At 35.1% G+C, this 19,532-nt stretch overlaps 4 protein-coding genes across 5 annotated transcripts in view; 1 reads left to right on the top strand and 3 right to left on the bottom strand.

Annotated features, from left to right (window-relative positions):
- Nucleotides 1-454: 454 nt before the first annotated feature.
- LOC146899892 (transcription factor SRM1-like) lies at nt 455-4,274 on the top strand. 2 transcript variants are annotated; one of them, XM_085732978.1, is made up of 3 exons: nt 455-571; nt 797-1,141; nt 3,352-4,274. In XM_085732978.1, the coding sequence occupies exons 2-3, from the start codon at nt 801-803 to the stop codon at nt 3,881-3,883; spliced, it is 873 nt and encodes a 290-aa protein (XP_085589104.1). In that variant the 5' UTR covers nt 455-571; nt 797-800; the 3' UTR covers nt 3,884-4,274. The 2 variants fall into 2 exon arrangements, with proteins under 2 accessions (XP_085589104.1, XP_085589106.1); XM_085732980.1 differs by having other exon boundaries at nt 530-590.
- A 2,041-nt stretch (nt 4,275-6,315) lies between these two features.
- On the bottom strand, nt 6,316-11,385 carry LOC146899891 (putative F-box protein At3g16210). Its single transcript, XM_085736875.1, has 5 exons — nt 10,886-11,385; nt 10,443-10,540; nt 9,916-10,393; nt 8,918-9,160; nt 6,316-6,739 (listed from the first exon to the last, which is right to left on the bottom strand). The coding sequence occupies exons 1-4, from the start codon at nt 11,364-11,366 to the stop codon at nt 8,925-8,927; spliced, it is 1,293 nt and encodes a 430-aa protein (XP_085593001.1). The 5' UTR covers nt 11,367-11,385; the 3' UTR covers nt 6,316-6,739; nt 8,918-8,924.
- LOC146899875 (F-box/kelch-repeat protein At3g23880-like) overlaps nt 6,316-19,532 on the bottom strand; it is a 92,371-nt gene continuing 79,154 nt past the window's right edge. Inside the window, exon 2 of the mRNA XM_085732977.1 lies at nt 6,316-6,739. The gene's annotated coding sequence lies outside the window, so the exon portion shown is untranslated. The remainder of the gene's footprint in view (nt 6,740-19,532) is intronic.
- On the bottom strand, nt 11,550-12,458 carry LOC146899890 (F-box/kelch-repeat protein At3g06240-like). Its single transcript, XM_085736874.1, has one exon. It carries the CDS (start codon nt 12,456-12,458, stop codon nt 11,550-11,552), a length of 909 nt encoding a protein of 302 aa, XP_085593000.1.

Genomic DNA, 19,532 nt, shown 5'->3' with positions numbered 1-19,532 from the left:
TAGATTTTCTATTTTTTGTTTTAAGAAATAATTCTTTAGATTTGATATTAATCCATTGGCATTTAAGAAAATAGACTTAGCATGTGTTTGGATTGACGTTTGTCACTGTATTCTACCTTCACTACGCAAATTCTCCCTTCCCTATGCAAGTTTAATGTGGATTTGAAGAAGTCAGGAATTGTAGAATCTGACCAGACGTGCGTTTGAAGAAATCCACATATGTTCCAAACACAACATTAATAATCCGAAATTCGACTAATAAATAACTAAAATTTGAGCGAAAATTGCTCTAAATTATTAAAATTACTATTACTATAAACCCAATTATGCAATTTTTTTTGTTGAAACACCATATATAAAAAGGAGAGATGAAATGAAATTTTTCAAATCTAAACCGAATCCAATCCAATTATTAAAAAAACACATAAACCTAATCCATTTCATTTTGAAGGGCCCCATTAAGTAAAGATATATAAATAGCACAATTTAAAACCCTAAAACATTCAAACTCACAACTTTTCGAGTCGCATTCAACTCGTCACTGAGAAACTAGTTTCAATCGCAATCAACGGTAATAAATTCCGACCTAGGTTATTCTTCTTTTCTTATTTCTCAATTTTCTCTTTCAATCACTTTAAAATTCCATCATTCTAGTTCTTTTGTTTATCATCAATGTGTAATTTAATCTTATTCTATTGAATTTGAATTTTGAATCAAAATCACTATTGAAGTAATTCACAAGAAACCTTTTTTTTTTTTTTTTTTTTTGAATTCTGAGTTAAGATAATTTTCACAGAACAATGGATGAAATGGGTAGCAGCTGTGAGTGGAGCAGAGATCAAGACAAAGCATTTGAAAATGCATTGGCGAATTATCCCGAGGACGTTGTGGATCGATGGGAGAAAATCGCGGCTGATGTGCCTGGGAAAACTTTAGAAGAGATTAAGCGTCACTATGTGGTTTTGTTTGATGATATCAACCACATTGAATCTGGTTTTGTGCCTCTGCCAGATTATGATTCTTTTTCAAAGAGCTCAACAAAGCGTACTGGTGAAGGAGGAGCTGTGAAAAGGGGAACTAAGGCTTCGAGTTCTTATCAAGATCGGCGAAAGGGTGTTCCTTGGACGGAAGATGAACATAGGTTAGTTTATCCGTATTTAAATATGATTTTAGTCCTTGCAACTATAGCGTTTTTTGGTTTTAATCTTGTAAGTTTTTTTTTATTGGATTAAATCTCTGCAAATTCAAAAGTATTGCCTTTAGTTCCTGATGTTAGCTTATTGGGTCACGTGATGTGATTTTATTGGGTCATGTATAACGTTAGAGACTAAAAGCAACCATTTTTGAATTTACTGGGACGGAATCTAAACAAAAAAACTTAGGGAGGCTAAAACCAAAAAACACTATAATTATTAATTGCAGGGACTAAAATCACATTAAACCTTTATTTTATTTAAATATATACTCTTGAGGTTTTGAAGCTTATATGTGTCGGTGTTACAATTGCGGATTGCGAAAAATAGCCATGACGGATTGCGGTAACAGATTTTTGGACAACCGTCATATCCAATCAGTAAAGGGCATCATAGTGTTTTATGGTGGATATGAATGATTAAAATGATGGATTTTTTGCTTTCCCCCATCAATAACACTGGCTACAATATTATAGTCGCTATTTGACAACACCTTGTACTTAATAGTGTAGCACAAAATCATAGCAATTTGTTCAAATTCTGCTATGCTATATAGTGATATAGTGCCACTACAGCCGCTATTTGACGATACTGATATATACATCCTAAGCTATGTTAGCTGTGCCTTAAAATTTTTCAACGGATCTTTGTTAGAGAAGTTTATGCCAGTTAACTACTGTGACTGTTTTACTAAACCATTGTATCTGGTTCTCCTTTACCAGTACGTAGCATTTATCTAAGGTTTTAGGTAAGAATGAAGTAAATAAAACTATGGATTTAATGAGGACTTATATGAATGAATTGAGTTCTGCTAGTTCCATCATCCATGTTAGAAGGGATTGTGATTACTAACTATGTTACTGTAATAAATTCTTCTGATGTGGTCCTCTGTGATCCAATGTATTTATTAGAACTTACTACACTTCTAATGACGGTTGACTCAACTAGTAGGATTAAATAGTGTTGGGTAAAGCGTTTGGGGTTCAAATCCTAGTGGTCCTTGATTGGTAGGTCATTTGGAGGTACTTCTCTAAGTGTTCACTGAACCGTGAAGCATGCATTTGAATTGGGCAATATCCTAGAATTAAAACATCCTAAAATTAAAACATCAATGAAAATGTATGGGGTTCTAAATTTTTTATTCATAAAGAGAAAAGTGATATCAAAATTAAAACATGAACTTCCTTGATGATTTTAGTGGTTTGTTTCTCCTAATACTAACACAATATCCTACAACGATGTTAGATGTTCTACTCATCATGTACACATTAGAATTTAGTGTGCCTCGTTTAGACTTTGATACATTGATATAGGATTTATGATAATTTGCCTCCAATGTTGCAGTGTGTTACACTGGATTGTTTTGCTGGATTTTGTTATGGGTTTACTCCAATCTTTGGAAAAGTTACTAATATCAGATCTGTGAAACAATGGTATTAGGAGATTCTTTGACAACGTAATGTAGAACAATGTATTGCTGGCTTTTAGAAACATTTGATGAGTTTGTTTGTTACAAATGCCAATATCATTTACTGGCGTGGCGGATTTTTTGACAACCACCATAGACAATTTGTGCAAGGATGCTTGCTATGGGGGTGCTATCGGCTGCAATGCTGTTTTTTACGGCGGATTTTGCCATTCTGACGTCGACGAAACTGATCAGGATTAGTTTGTTGACTAAATTTAGAGTTACTGGTTAAGAAAAGCTCTCATTTTAGCATTTGATCATCTTTGAATATGATTATACACGAGTCTCCATCTTTTTGCTGGATCTTAGTATAATAACTTTTCTAACATGGGAAAGTTTGAATTAGGAAGTTTGGTAAATACTGATAAATAAGGACTAGAATTGGGTAAGTTTAACATATACTAAACACAGAAGTTTTTTACTAGGTTGGAAGCTCGGTTATTGATGTTTTCTTTGTCTGCTCATGATAGTGCTAAAATGATTCCATTACCTCTGACAAGTAACTAATAGTCCCTATCAGATCTTTTTGGTTTTAAGTTTGATGTTCAGCCATTAGATGATTATCAGTAACATTAATTGCAGACATTAGTTATATGGTTGTCAATAGCATATTAATCACAACTATTATTGTTGTTGTTGTTGTTGTTGTTGTTGCTGTTGTTTTTAAGTATTTTCAAGTTTGTTGAACAGGCTATTTCTTCAAGGCCTGGAGAACCATGGATGGGGTGACTGGCGAAGTATATCAAGGTACAGTGTGGTGACAAGAACACCTACACAAGTAGCAAGCCATGCTCAGAAATACAAAATTCGTCAGGATTCAATGAAAGAGAAGAAAGAAAGAAGGCGATCCAGCATACATGATGTTACCTTTGTAAAAAATGGAGACATTTCAGCACCTCAAGGACCAATTACCGGTCAAGCAAGCAATTCTGCTGCAAGTTCTGCTGGACAATCAGCCGAACAAGCTCCTCCAGTCCCACCTGCTGGAATCAAAACTCTTGATAATCCTCCAGCCCCACCTGCTGGAATACACGCTGCTCCTGGGATCGGGCAACCTATAGGAGGACCAGTTGTATCTGCAGTTGGTACTCCAGTGAATTTTACTGCTCCCGGAGACATGGATTATGGTCTTGGACCAGTTTCTGAGACAGTTATGCCAGGGGTACCAATGAACCTGGGTCCTATGACATATGCCATGCAACATACATATGCTCAATCATGAAGTGGTTATAAGAGGCCCAGTGTACATACATAGAAAAAACATTTAGTTTTTAATTTTTTTTATATTCTTACATTGTTGCTTGTATCCAAGCTAGAGTTTTTTGCTCATTCAATTATTTTGAATAAGACATGAATATTGACATCCACAGCATAGGACTGCATTTAAGTAAAAAAAAAAAAAATTGTGAATATTTAGATTGTTATTAATTATTTTTACAGAAAGATTTAAATTGTTATTACAGATAATCATATAAAGCGATTCGTGATGTATATGAAGTTAGTATGGCTTTAAATTTTTAAGGTTCTATTATTATTATTATTATACTTCGGATCTGATGGTTGGCCGCATATCTGTCGGAGTATTTCAATTAGTAAAATTGACAATTCTTATACTTGTAGGGGGCAATTCTTATGGTTGGCAGCATTTTTTTATTGATTTTTCCCTTCCTAATCCAAGCACCATATTTTTGTTATTTATCGTCCTTTTACCAAATCAAGTAAATACATTTGCAAAGAAGTCTTTATAAGGCATGACCAATTCTCACTTTTAGAGTTTAGTTAGGTCTAAAGCTCAAATTTTCAGATGATAGCAAAGTTTGTCCTAAATATGTTATTGAGTCATCCATATTTTTATGCTCTAAACATTACAATGGCTGAATTGGTAGATTCCAATGGTGACTGGCGGATCAATGAGTTGCAGGATTGGCTGTCGATGTTTTTGTGAACAGAATTTGTGATATTCCTCCGCCTGGTATCGAGTACGGGCAGGATATATGCTTTGAGTGGTTTTGGATCTGATCCTGACTCATAGACTAGATTGTGGGAAATTGGCGTTCTGGAGAGAATTCGGTGTTTTAAATGGTTGCTCGAACATGATCGAGTGTTGACTAATAGTAGGTTGAGTTCTATCCATCTGGGAGCAGTGCTCTGTGTTCATTGCAAAGAGACTGTCAAAACGTCGCTGCATGTCAAGCATGACTGTCCGATTGTGATGGCTGTTCGGCTTAGCAGTGTTCAGTCCAGCCACTGGGATATGTTCTTTGCTGCAGATTTGCAGCAATGGATAGATATCAATTTGCAGGGAGGTTTGGGTGGTGGTGAGGTCTCGGATTGGCCTGCATTTTGGGGAACAGTGTACCACTCTTTGTTGGCTTGGAGGAACAAGCTAGTGCATGATGATGAATTAGTGAGGCCTACTAACCTCAGCTTGGAAATTAACAGACACTTTAAAACCTATTCTTCTTCTGCAATTAGTGCGACAGGTATGAATTCTGTCAAGATATTCAGTGGATGCCTCCAGAAAGAAGTTGGATTCGGTTGAACACGGATTGTGCCGCTAAAGGTATTATATCCGGGTGTGGAGGTGTACTTTGGGGAGAGAATAAGGGTTGGATATCTGCCTTTTTGAAGGGGTTCGGTGTGTGTAGTGCGTACGTGGGGAGTTTTTGAAGGCTAGAGTTTGACTCTATCTCGTGGTTTTCACAAAGTGGAGTTTCATGTGTGGCAAATACACTTTTAACTGGTCAAGGAGGGACTGGAGTCTGTTGCAAAACATAAGAATAATGTTTGCGTTAGAGGGGGAGGTCCAAATTAGTCATATTTATCGAGAGGCAAATAAATGTATGCAGATGTTTTGGCTTATTTGGTGTGTGATGGGTTCTAGCCCTCTTGTACTCCAAGAAAACAAAGTTCATTTATAAATGTTTTAGAGTCTTGTATCTGAGGGGATGTGCCGTATAAAGCTAAACTTTAAGAGCTGTAAAATTTTGATCTGTGTTTAGATTAGTTTCCTTAGCAAAAATAAAAATAAAAATAGTACTTCCATGCTTTGAACCATCTTGCAGTTTTCACTATCGTATAAATGGAATCTTCAGAAGTTACCTAAGGTCTTACTCCCAATGCTACAATATTAAAGAAAGTCTTAAAGCCTAAATGGAAACTAAAGATAGAGATGAAGAATATGATAGAGAAAAGCCTAATAAAGAAAGAGTTTCCTAAGAACTTACCTAAAAGTACGTCAAAGGAAATTGAAGGATTGAATATTAAGATGCAAGAATAAAAAACAAATGTCAAAGAAATGGTGAGCAAAGAGACTGAATATTTTGTGGAATAGGGTGAAGGTGGAAGATTAAAAAAGATAGATGTGGAAACAAATGAAGGAAATGATGTAAGAGGAAATTGAGAAGAGTGTGAATGGAATTAAGGAAATAATCGTGAAAGAAATTAGAAATAAAAAATTGAGTCTGTTGATCAGTTAAGTGAGGAAGAGGATGTTAATATTGGAATATTTGATGGAAGAAAAACATGAAGTTTCAAGAGATGGTGCGAAAAATGAGAAGTTTGCAAAGGTGAATGAGACTATACCGAAGTAAGTGAGGAACCAGAGATTATAATGAAGAATAATGATAAACAATGTTTGCAAAAAGAGATGAGTGAATTAAGAAATGTAGAATGTAAAATAGAAAAGGATTTCACACAAGAACAACAAGTTGAAGTGCAAGAGAAATATCAACAACAACATCAACAAATTTCAATGATAGTGCATGATGAAAGGGGAAATAAACCACAACAAGTGAATATTGAGGAAAATAACGATGCATTACCAGGAGTGGTAAAAACGAACCAAACCATTACACTAAAAAGTTTGCATCTGCCAAAGTTTCGTAAAAAGAACCAAAACATTCACACAAAGCTAAGTTGCTTGCTTCTGTCAAAGTTTGTTAAACGAACCGAACCATTACACAACAAAGTTTGCGTACGCCAAAGTTACCCAACCATTACAACTTGTTCATAACTCGTCTTTGGACCATAAAGAAAAAGCAACAAGAAGCTTTCCATGTTCATCTTTGTGAAGATCCTGCATAAAGAAAAGGCAACATATAAGTCAATGACGAAATCTAATATATACATATTGCAAACTTTCCCTTTGATAATCTACAGATTGTAAGTCCAAACTAATCCACACAAAAGGGATAATTAAACACATCAAAATAGATAAATATATCAATGCTGATTAAATGTTTGGCATCACGTGATTCAACAAGCTTAATCGTGTATACACGGACTGAGATATAGATGCTAAATTGCTAATCCTCATCCACACATACAACATTATTGATTGATGAATGAATAAGACCAAAAAAAGCTTCTACATAATTATATTATTACCTAACATAAAAATAACCTTAAAATTGTAAGGAATGATTGAGAACTGAGAAGCCATCAAAAACCTTAATGCACAAGCTCTCTCAAACACTCACAAATGCTTATATTAGTCGAATAAAATTGCTAACAATATTATTACCATATGAAGAAGCAACAAAGATAGCATTAAAAAATGCAACAGAGAATATCTATGAAGAGTCAAAACAACAACAAAAACAAAAAGGCACATCAGTAATATTTAACAATGAACTAATTCCATTATAGCAGCAGCCATTAATTAATGAAGCATTTAACAATGATAGGCACATCGATAACCAAAATCAAGCATACCCGTAAAAACCAAAATCAAGACATAACTATGAAATAGATGCAAAAACACAAACTAACTAAGAAACCCAAAATCAAGCGTACAAGGAATGAACTAGTGGAAATGCATAGCATAGATTTTCAAGTATGTTATTTATCAGCTATTTAACCACATGAAATCCCATGTTTCTGGACCTCTCATCAGAACTCAATCCAAAGGCAACATAACTCTCAAGAACTTGGTAGCGTATGGTGTGTATCCTTTACAACTTAATACCGCTCATCATTTCTTCACTTCTGATGGAGTTGTTTTTCTATAAGCACTTGGTTACAAAAGAACACCAGTAACTATATAAGCACTTTATAACTATGTTATAAAGTGTATCCTTTACAATTTCTGTTTCAAACGTACTATTGGATCCAAACATACAGGTACATATACACATTTAAGTGCTCGTTTCATAATGCGTCAGAAACATTTTTCTCGCGTTCTTAACGATTTCCCACCGCGATAATTTCAAAGCTGCAAATTGTCAAAGTGAAGGAACACGCACGGTGGTGGTCGATTGCAACGCAGAAACAAACACAGGCTAATTTTATGATGCACCAAAGTTACAGACTTACACGGTACAAACATATATTATACTAAGAGATATGGTATTCGTCAAGAAGAGCAAGCAAGAGTTATATATTAGACTTATCGCATTGAGTCACGTACACTTCCCAACATAGTTATATTTCAGAAGAAAGTTATATTGATAGCTTGCTTAATAATTGATAATATGCATAACTACTGAGAATAAGTTTAAATGCTTAATAAAATCTTCAGGTATAGGAAGAGGTTTTAAACTTAAATGTCACAATGAAAATCATATATTTTAGGGGATGCTGCAAGTGAACTAGACAATAAATAAGTTTAAATGCAAGAAATAAATTGAAAAGGATTTCCCAATTTATCTTCAAAATACTAAATAGATTTGTATGCAGAGATTTCAAGTTTAATCAATCTATCTGTTTCATAACTATTGCTATCATGCAACGGTTTTCGACCATGTTCAGTTGATAAAAATTAGTGTTAGTTTTTTGATGATGAAAAGCTCAACTCTGTTATTTCTTAAAGGACCTTTTGTGAGCAGAATCTTTTTATAATTAAAAGCTTTGTTGTTGACCTAATGAGGGAAACTCTGCATCAACTTCAGAGTCATTTAGTGATTACTACTTAAGGTGGCTAGTTGATTTGAACCTAAAACTTTGATCTGTGTTTAAACTAGGTTCCTTAGCTAAAAATTTAGTACTTCCATGCTTTGATCCATCTTACAATTCTCACTATCCTAATAATTTAAGATTTATATCCAATGGAACCTCATGCTACAGAGCCATTAGATCAACAAAGTTTTCTAAAATATGAGATACTTCTACAAATATTTAATACTAAATTAAAACTAAATATCAGTCACACATGCTATAGAAAGAGAATAAGATATTCAATCAATCTTAGAGATTAACAAAATTGTAAAGCACAATTAACTAGTAAAAACTTTAGTCAACTGTCAACTGTTTATACCTTCAGCTCAATGAGGACTGGTGTTCTTTCTCATTTTTGAAAGGATGTGGTTGCTTGCCTTGTAAATTACGATTTGCTGAATATCCACTTCTTCTTGAAAATCAATTTCCTTCTCAATCACCCTGGTAGTTAAATCAAAACAAGCTACTCGACCATTGTTTTCATCTCCTTTGAAGAATATAACACCCTTCTTCCCAGCCGAGATAGGATCTTTAAAAGAAAGCAAAGATGCAACATTTAAAACTTTTGTCCATGATTCTTTGACACCCATTTTACCCAAAATTGATATGCTAAAAGACATAAGATCAGCATGTTGTGTGATCATAGCAACAAACCATTTGCAGGGTTCCACAGTATTATATTTTTCTGATTGGAAACATCATAGAGACAAATAGCACCGTCAATAGCAGAACCTAAAATACCAAGATGCTTATTATAATCAACAAATTGAGATGATAGATCCATATCCAATGAAATCTCCTTGTGAAACTTGTCACCTGAAAGCAAGCTCAAATTCTTGAAATTGATGTTAAAGAGTAGTTCCACATCATCACCATTATTATCATGACATTTCAAAACAAGATTCTTGCAGAACATTTTCAAGAAATTGGGGTTTTCAAACAATCCATACCAAGACTCACGAGCAGAGGAAAAACGGTTGATAGATTTAATGGGAAGTTTAGAGAGAATGGAAAAATGAATGTCTTCTGGAATGTGTTCAGTAACTTTGTTCTCACTTGATGTATCGGCCATTGGAGGAACCATCTTCTCAGATCTCGGAGCTGCCATAGAAGGTTCTCGAATGAGTTAAGAAAAAGAGTGTTGGAATGTGAGTGGAATGGATTGGATATAGTTAGTAGGAATGAAATGGTGTGTGTGTGTGTTTAACAGAGATGTAATAATCATTATTAGTGATGTGGCATGAAAACATTTCAATTAAAATATATAAATAATTAATTTTATGTTTTAATTATTTTATTTTTGGCTTAATTTTAGTGATGTGGTCCATGATTCTTTGACACCCATTTTACCCAAAATTGATATGCTAAAAGACATAGGATCAGCATGTTGTGTGATCATAGCAACATACCCATTTAACACAACCAATTTCAAAAACGATTCAGTAACATCTGCATCCACGGGTGTAAGTGTTACAAGCTTATTATAATCGGTTAAGTTGAATGCCTCCAAGTTGAATGACACGAGATAAAGTTGACTGTATGCTTCGACTCTGCCCAACCAATGGCAAAAACCATCCAAGTAAACCTCCAAACCATTAGGGTTATACTGAAGAAATGGAATCTGATTACCACTAGGTATGTTAAGTTTTGTCCACTTGTTAGTGCGGAGACAATACACTTGCCAAAAGTTGTTGGTTTCATCATCATCATCATCACCAGCGTCAACATTATCATAAATCACATATTGAATGACCTTGAAATCACGATTAACAAGGTCATAACCAAATCCATGAACCTGAAAGCAATCTCAAATTCTTGAAATTGATGTTAAAGAGGAATTTCACATCATCGCCATTATTACGATGATATTTCAAGAACATTTTCGAGAAATCGGGGTTTTCAACTTTGTTCTCACTTGATGGATCGGCCATTGGACCATCACCTTCTCAGATCTCGGAGATAGAAGGTTCTTGAACGAGTTTGTTATGAAGAGTGTTAGAATGAATGTGAGTGGAATGGATTGGATATAGTTAGTTAGTAATAAAACAGTGTGAGTGTTTAACAGAGATGTAATAATCATTATTAATATATCAAATCTTATAATGAAAATTGGGACCATTAAAACTTCTCTCTAAACTTTCTAGTGAGAGAAACTCTAACTTCTCCCTAAACTTTCCTTCCTCTTCGTTCATCGATGAGGGGTGGTTTTAGGTCATTTTTTGACCTAAAATCACCCCTTCTACATCTTTTTTTCTCTTTTCTTTCAATCTAAATAAGTGGTTTTCACAGTCAGTAGGAAGAACACGCTTTTGACCATTTGCAGGGTTCCACAATATTATATTTTTCTGATTGGAAACATCATAGAGACAAATAACACCGTCAATAGCAGAACCTAAAATACCAAGATGCTTATTATAATCAACAAATTGAGATGACAGATCCATATCCAATGAAACCTCCTTTTGAAACTTGTCACCTGAAAGCAAGCTCAAATTCTTGAAATTGATGTTAAAGAGTAGTTCCACATCGTCACCATTATTACCATGAAATTTCAAAACAAGATTCTTGCAGAACATTTTCAAGAAATTGGGGTTTTCAAACAATTCAGACCAAGACTCGCGAGCAGAGGAAAAACAATTGATAGATTTAATGGGAAGTTTGGAGAGAATGGAAAAATGAATGTCTTCTGGAATGTGTTCAGTAACTTTGTTCTCACTTGATGTATCAGCCATTGGAGGAACCATCTTCTCAGATCTCGGAGCTGCCATAGAAGGTTCTCGAATGAGTTATGAAAAAGAGTGTCGGAATGTGAGTGGAATGGATTGGATATAGTTAGTTAGTAATGAAATGGTGTGTGTGTGTTACGGAAATGTAATAATCATTATTAGTGATGTGGCATGTAAACATTTCAATTAAAATATATAAATAATTAATTTTATGTTTTAATTATTTTATTTTTGGCTTAATTTTAGTGATGTGGTCCATGATTCTTTGACACCCATTTTACCCAAAATTGATATGCTAAAAGACATAGGATCAGCATGTTGTGTGATCATAGCAACAGACCTATTTAACACAACCAATTTCAAAAACGATTCAGTTACATCTGCATCCACGGGTGTAAGTGTTACAAGCTTATTATAATCGGTCAATTTGAATGCCTCCAAGTTGAATGACACGAGATAAAGTTGACCGTATGCTTCGACTCTGCCCAACCAATGGCAAAAACCATCAAAGTAAACCTCCAAACCATTAGGGTTATACTGAAGAAATTGAATCTGATGACCACTAGGTATGTTAAATTTTCTCCACTTGTTAGTGCGGAGACAATACACTTGCCAAAAGTTGTTGGTTTCATCATCATCACCAGAGTCAACATTATCATAAATCACATATTGAATGACCTTGAAATCACGATTAACAAGGTCATAACCAAATCCATGAACCTGAATATTAGTGACGCTGTCATCTGTAGAACCTAGTTTCGCAGCATAGGTAGTAGGAAGAACACGTTTTTGACCATATGCAGGGTTCCACAGTATTATATTTTTATGATTGGAAAAATCATAAAGACAAACAAGACCATCAACAGCAGAACCTAAAATACCAAGATGCTTGTTGTTATCAACAAATTGAGATGGCAGATCCATATCCAAAACCTCCTCATGCTGAAACATGTCACCTGAAAGCAATCTCAAATTCTTGAAATTGATGTTAAAGAGGAATTTCACATCATCACCATTATTACGATGATATTTAAAGAACATTTTCGAGAAATCGGGGTTTTCAACTTTGTTCTCACTTGATGAATCGGCCATTGGAGGAACCATCACCTTCTCAGATCTCGAAGATGCCGCCATACAAGGTTCTTGAACGAGTTTGTTATGAAGAGTGTTAGAATGAATGTGAGTGGAATGGATTGGATATAGTTAGTTAGTAATAAAACGATGTGTGTGTTTAACGGAGATGTAATAATCATTATTAATATATCAAATCTTATAATGAAAATTGGGACCATTAAAACTTCTCTCTAAACTTTCTAGTGAGAGAAACTCCAACTTTTCCCTAAACTTTCTTTCCCCTTCGTTCATCGATGAGGGGTGGTTTTAGGTCGTTTTTTGACCTAGAATCACCCCCTCTACATCTTTTTCTCTCTTTTCTTTCAATCTAAATAAGTGGTTTTCACAGTCAGTAGGAAGAACATGCTTTTGACCATTTGCAGAGTTCCACAATATTATATTTTTCTGATTGGAAACATCATAGAGACAAATACACCGTCAATAGCAGAACCTAAAATACCAAGATGCTTATTATAATCAAAAAATTGAGATGGCAGATCCATATCCAATGAAACCTCCTTCTGAAACTTGTCACCTGAAAGCAAGCTCAAATTCTTGAAATTGATGTTAAAGAGTAGTTGATAGACGTTTGGCAAGTGCACCAAATACTATCGAAGTAGTAAAAATATCGATCCCACGAGGACTGTTTTTAACTTCAATAACTCAATTGCGTTATAAAAATAGGATGTATAAAAGTTTATTTTGTTTTGCCACTAGGCAGTAGATTTGGTTTGATTTTATGAAATAAGTAAAAGAAAATAGATTTGATTAAGAAAATATAGAGAGAGATGAGATCAGATCCTTCGAATCCTCTAAGTTCCCCTAATTGGTATACCGCACCTATTTGTTATGAATCTTCTAATTTACGATGATTAACAAAATAGCTCTAATCAATCCCTTGAATTAGAACCTATGAAGCCCCGATACGGATACGGATACGGGTACGATACGATACGGGTACGCGAATACGTCAAAAATTTCAAATTTAGGATACGATACGGCTTGGATACGTTTACAATTTTTTTTTAATATATATATTAGACATAAACGCACAAAAAATAAATAGCGTGAAATCTTAAAACTAATTACACCAAGTCAAAATACAATGGACCATTCACCAACTAAGATATCCTTTAAACCAAAACATACCATATAAACAACCTGCACTATGATGATACCAATGTAGTATGAAGATAGTCACCCTTTTCAAGTAATGGCCAATATAATGATCCCAATTTACAAAAATTAATACTTGTGATCAAAATACAAATAAAATTTTTAAATAAAAATTAAATTAAATCATTCGGATACTTCTGGGATACGTATCCGGGAGTATCCTTAACGTATCCTTAAGGTATCCAATATATTTTTAAATAAAAATTAAATTAAATCATTCGGATACTTCTGGGATACGTATCCGGGAGTATCCGCGGAGTATCGGTATCCGATACGTATCCGACACGGGTACGGCACCATTTTGGAGTATCCGGGCTTCATAGATTAGAACCCTCTTCTTAAACTACAGCCCCCAATCCCTTGAGTGGTCTAATAATTCTTGAAGGTTTTACCGAACGTTAACCTATTATCACTAACAAACGATTATCTATTCCTAGACTAACCCTGTTTATTAGAACAATTCAATTAGGTCTAAGTCGAAAGCCATGGTCAGTGGTCATTCATTCTCACAAAATCAGGTTATATATGATCAAGATATAAAAAAGCATTAAGAACAATTGAATTGAATAAACTAGAATTGAATTCATAAACAAAATAGAGTTTCACAGCAACATGTGTCAATTAGGGTTATAAAGATTCATCTCGGATCTAATCTCTAAGAGATTTAGCTACTCATAATCGAGTTTACAAATAGCATAATCAATGATTGAAATAAAACATACATGAATTGGTAAAAGGTTGAAGAAATCGCCCTTCTAGCCGTCTCCGATGTCTCAAAATCGCACTTTGCTCTCCAAAATCGTAACCCCTTGTTCTTCAGATTGAGTGCAGTATTTATAGAAGTCTTGCGCCTGACCCATCAAAATCGCGCCGCGCCTTGTATATTGGCGTGCCGCGATTTGCTTTGTACAGACTTCAATATTTCAGCTTTTTGAACTCCAGAATAGTATAATTTGCATGAGAACTCTTTCAAAATGTCACAATAAGTCCTAAAAATTACGTAATGACAGCATGTCATCACAACCCCAAACTTAAACCATTCCTTGTCCTCAAGGAATTTGCTTGCTACAGTGACAAACGACAGTAAAATAACAGTTACCTAACAAAACGATAGTACCCAAAAGTTCATTCTCCTTCTAGCTAAAGATGAGCTAGTTTGACTTGTTCGCATCTGTTATACCCTAATTTTGGACCTAAAAATACATGTTTAATTCTTCTTTTCTTGCATTATAAGTCATTTGATATGTCTCTGATCAATTGCATCTTTCTCTGCATTTTATTTCAATGTTATTTGCAAAATTCACATAAAAGGGTATTTTAGTCATCTCCTGCATTCAATTCATTTTAATCCTTGAGAATTGTTTGAGTCTTTTAAATTGGTTTGTATAGGCCCTTGTTTCAATCTCATGACAAAATTCATTTCAGAAAATATCAGTTGAGTCATTTTTTAGTCAGTTTAGCCCCCAGGGGCATTTTAGTCATTTCCTATGTCAAAATCTCTTTCAATCTTTAAAAATTTGGTTGAGTCCTTTCAAATAGTTTGAATAAGTCTTCATTTCAATTCTATGTCAAAATCCATTTTAAAATTGCATTTGAGTCGTTTTTAGTCGTTTTAGTCCCTAGGGGCGTTTTAGTCTTTTCATGTGTTAAAGTCCTGTTTAAATTCTATAGTTTGTCTCTGAGTCTTTTAATTTGTTTGAATAAGTGTTTGCTTCAATTCTCTGTTAAAAATCATTTTAAAATTGCATTTGAGTCGTTTTTAGTCGTTTTAGTCCCTAGGGGCGTTTTGGTCATTCCACATAAAAACTCTTGTCTGCTTCGTTGTTTTTAATCGTCTCGCTTTACGTTAATTTTCATTTTTACTTTTTCAATTCAATTTTAGTTTTAATTTTCATTTTAGTCCGCGCACTTTTGTTATTTACGTTTTAATCCCTTTTAAGTTTGTTAGAGTCCAAGTGCCATGTGTCCAAATGTTATTGGTTCTTAAGAGTTTGTTAGAGTCCAAGTCCATGTGGCATTTCCTCATTGGTCCAAGCATCCCTTTCATCACCTATATAAGTCAAACCCTTAGTCAAAATTTCTCATTCAATCATTTTTTTACAAAAACTCCACAAAAATCATAAACTTCATAATTATTCTTTCAATTTTTTCCCTCTCTTCTAACCAACTTTCAACCACCTTAACTAACTTTCTCATCCTCTATCTCCACCCTAACTAACTCTAACCACCTCCACCTTCAACCATAACAACCACCACAACTAACCTAAACCACCACCTCTAACCACCACATCCTACACAAAATCTCCGGAATTCATCCGAACCAATCCATTTCCCTATCTATTTTTCGTCCCTTTTCCCTCACAACAACCGCACAATATTTCGCAAATTCGTCCATAAACACACGGCAATTTCGAGTGTCCATCTCCAACAACAATGGCGGAACCATCATCTTCATCCTCTCCAATGAACAAACTTCATCCTCAAGATTAACATCACATTCTTTAACATCAACTTCAGCAAGAACAACAACGACAACACCAGAACGGGTTCGAATCAAGATCGCGAAGGTTCGACGGCGAAAGGTAACATCAATTTGGAGGCGAAATTGGAAAACAAGCAATACAAGTAACAATCATTTTCGAATCTGTTCGTCAACACTTAACCAACAACAGAGTTCAGATCGAGATCGAAGCTTCAAGAACAGTCATGAATCAGAACGTGAAGGTGATAGAGCAACGTGTTTGAACCTATTTCAAAGAAGAAGAAGACAAAAGCAGCGGCGAAGCCTCGTTCTGTGAAGCCGCAAGGAAGTTTGGAAGGAAATCGAAGGAAAACGATTGGCAAACCGAATTCGAATCCAAATTCAATTCATTCTGCAATACAAGGGAAGGATGATTGGGACGATGATGATGGTGATTCCAGCAATATAATTGGGGAAGAAGATAGCAAAGAGAGAAGAGGAACGTGATGTTGCTTCTCACAATTGAAAAGAATGAAGAAAGGAGAAGGAAATTTGCGATTAGGAATTGGAAAGGAAGAAGAAAGGAGAAGGAAATTTGCAATTGGGAATTGGAAAGGAATGAACAAAAGCTGAAGAAGCAACGAGGAAGAAGGAAGCTTCATGTTTCCTGATTGTGAGTTTGGGCCTGGGCCTTGTTCCTAAACACTGCTGCATTTTTTTGCTACCTGCACCCCACTTTCTTGCCAAGTTGCTCCTTGTTTGCCTCAAATTGCTTGGTAAAATTTCTAACTCTTTTTTTAGTTATTTTTCTTGATGCTTTTGTTAATTCTTGATGTGTCTTACATGTTAAAATTGCTAAGAAAAATATATGTGTAGGACGTAGTTGATATTGCTTTTTAGTTCTTGATAAATGTTTGGTTAAAATGAAGATAAAAAAATTCTATATGATTTGTTCCTTTTAATTGTCCATTGATCATTTTGAGGATTGAATCTTGTTCTAAAAAAATGTAAAAATGTGTATACCATTTTTGTTAGTTTCAATTTTCCTTGCAAATTGCTAATAACGGTCCTTTTTTTTACTTGCACTTTGCTTGATTTTCTTGCCTATGAAAAATGCTCCAAAAAGTAAGTGTCATGTCTTGTAAACTTGTTCTATCTTTTACTTGTGATTTGACTAATTTTTCTTGCACTTGTGAATGATCCTAAATGTGTGTTATGATGGAATTTTTTCTACCCTATGTTTTGGTACTTTTCTCGCCTTCAAAAATGCTCCAAATATGTGTTTGATGTAGTTTTTTTTTCTCTTCTTCCTACCATTCCTTTTATGCAATAGTTCCATCATTACATGCATTTTGGTTCACTAACCCTTTTGTTTCCATTTTGTGGCTATAGCTTTATTTTCTTGCAATTTAAAATTCATGCAAAGAATTAGAATGTAAAGATTTAGGAGTTCTTGTAATATTTTACTTTCATGCTTTTAATTTCTTGGCAAAGAGGCCATAGAATGTATCTAGGGTATGATGTAAAGGACAATGGACTCTAATGATGTACACCGACACAAGCACCGACACATGCACACACATCACCATATAGTTAGAATATGCATGTTTAGATGTATGTTTAGGATTGTATGTTTAGATGAATGCCTAGGACTTATACTTAGAAAAAAAACCAATTTTCCAAACAAATGTGAACAACTTCACTCAAATCTTTTCCAAATAAACCTTGGGATCCAACATCCCATTGTATTTTCTTTTCATTTTCTTAATCAAATCTCAATAAACTTTAATCAAACCTTGACTTCTTTTGCAAATGACTAATTCAACCCCACCTTTTACAATCTCATGCCCTTGAGGCCTCTTTCTATTCTTCAAATTCCATTTTCAAACTTAAAATCAACCAACAAAAAACAAAAACATTTTTTGAGAGAGAACTACGGTGGATTTGATCCCTTAATCGGGTACGTAGGCAAGGAACAAAATTCCTTCAATTCAAATAAAATAAAAATCCAAAAACATTCTTCTCCCTCCAATTCTTCACTTAGAACATTCCTAGGTTTAATATCATCTTTCAAAATAGCATTTAAAAATAAAGCGCGCGCGTAGAAGTTAAAGACGGTTCCTATAGGTTACTATAGTCGTTATGGGTGCCTAACACCTTCCCGTAGCGAAAACAACTCCCGGACCTCGATTCTCAAGGGTTTTGCTTACTTTTTCCCTTCCCAAGAAAAAATAAGATATCACCGGTTTAAAAGGTTCAAACGTAATCAATGTTTGACACCCGAAAACCAAGATAAAACAGCTGGCGACTTCACTGGGGAGATTCGAGAGTTACGCCTAGTCTTTATTTCCACGCTTGCGCTTGTATTTTACTTGTTTCTTTTACTTGCTTTCCTATGTGAATAAATGTTTAATTTCTTGCGAACGTGTGGGGTGAGAATATCAAAAGTCCTGCACCCGGGCTGAGTGAAATTAGGATTTAGGAGGGATATAATCGACAATTCATTCCGGGGGTTGCCTCGTGTTTTGGATTATGCGATCAATCCCACATAGCTGAGGCATTTTGGGGGTGATGTTGTCGGCGCGTGTTGTCGCGTTTAGGCACTTTACTTCTAATTGTTCTATGACGCTATGAACCGTAGATAACCAAACCCATCCATGGCCATTTTTTAGGACGTAATGCGGAGGCTAAACCGAGTGTCGTCTTGAGTTTTAGTCGTCACGCGATACTACACTCAAGTTAGACCTTCCACGTATAATCATGGAGCGAGTGTTGTCTCGTGACACCGTGATATACGTCGGAGAGGTTGCAACTTGGGAACCTTTTTAGAACCCGGTTACTATTATCCTAAAGCCCTAGTCTCACCGGACGCCGTGTCCACCCATGACTCCTCGACTTTGAACTTCAACCCACCATGTTTTCTCCGAACTTGAACATAATCATGCATTCATGCATACATGCATACATGCATAAACTTTTTCCCATGCATTTATCAGAGGACTTAGACAAGTCATCTTTTGAACATCACGGATGTGAACACCAAGTGATACCATCTCAACTAGACTTCTAGTTTTGCTCAAGATCTTCAAATAAAACCGTGTTTCTCCGTGATGTTCACAACCACTTTGACAAGTCTTCTGACAAAAAAAAGAGTCTTTTCGAATTTGCATATCATGCATCATATGCATCATTCATCGGTCACAAATGGCTTCCCGTGCTCATTACCTCCTGGTTTTGTCCGCCGCAGTCTGAAAAGTGGCTCGTACTCGCAAAGTCTACCAACCGGCTAGAATTCATCAAACAAGATGGTACAAGAGAAGAAACATGGCTAACCTTGAGGAAGAGAATGCCAGCCCCTCGGGCCAGCCCATTAAAGAGTCTAATCTGGACGAGATTTTGAGGCTCATCAGGAAAAGTGACTACAAGATTGTTGACCAGCTGCTGCAAACCCCATCAAA

The sequence above is a fragment of the Medicago sativa genome, chromosome 8, assembly GCF_051527215.1.
Source record: "Medicago sativa cultivar Bolivia chromosome 8, Bolivia_mono, whole genome shotgun sequence".
NCBI classification, from domain to species: domain Eukaryota; kingdom Viridiplantae; phylum Streptophyta; class Magnoliopsida; order Fabales; family Fabaceae; genus Medicago; species Medicago sativa.
Note: the sequence above shows the minus strand (reverse complement) of the source record. Positions and strands in the feature narration are given on the sequence as shown.

Bases quoted from the DNA above. Each gene is read 5' to 3' on its own strand.
- LOC146899892 (XM_085732978.1), top strand. From the start codon at position 801: ATGGATGAAATGGGTAGCAGCTGTGAGTGGAGCAGAGATCAAGACAAA. The intron at 1,142-3,351 runs GTTAGTTTATCC...TTTGTTGAACAG, and splicing joins TGGACGGAAGATGAACATAG to GCTATTTCTTCAAGGCCTGG.
- LOC146899891 (XM_085736875.1), bottom strand. From the start codon at position 11,366: ATGGCAGCTCCGAGATCTGAGAAGATGGTTCCTCCAATGGCTGATACA. The intron at 10,394-10,442 runs GTGAAATTCCTC...GATTGCTTTCAG, and splicing joins ATCGTAATAATGGCGATGAT to GTTCATGGATTTGGTTATGA. The intron at 9,161-9,915 runs CACTAAAATTAA...CATGGACAAAAG, and splicing joins CAAAGAATCATGGACCACAT to TTTTAAATGTTGCATCTTTG.
- LOC146899890 (XM_085736874.1), bottom strand. From the start codon at position 12,458: ATGGCGGCATCTTCGAGATCTGAGAAGGTGATGGTTCCTCCAATGGCC.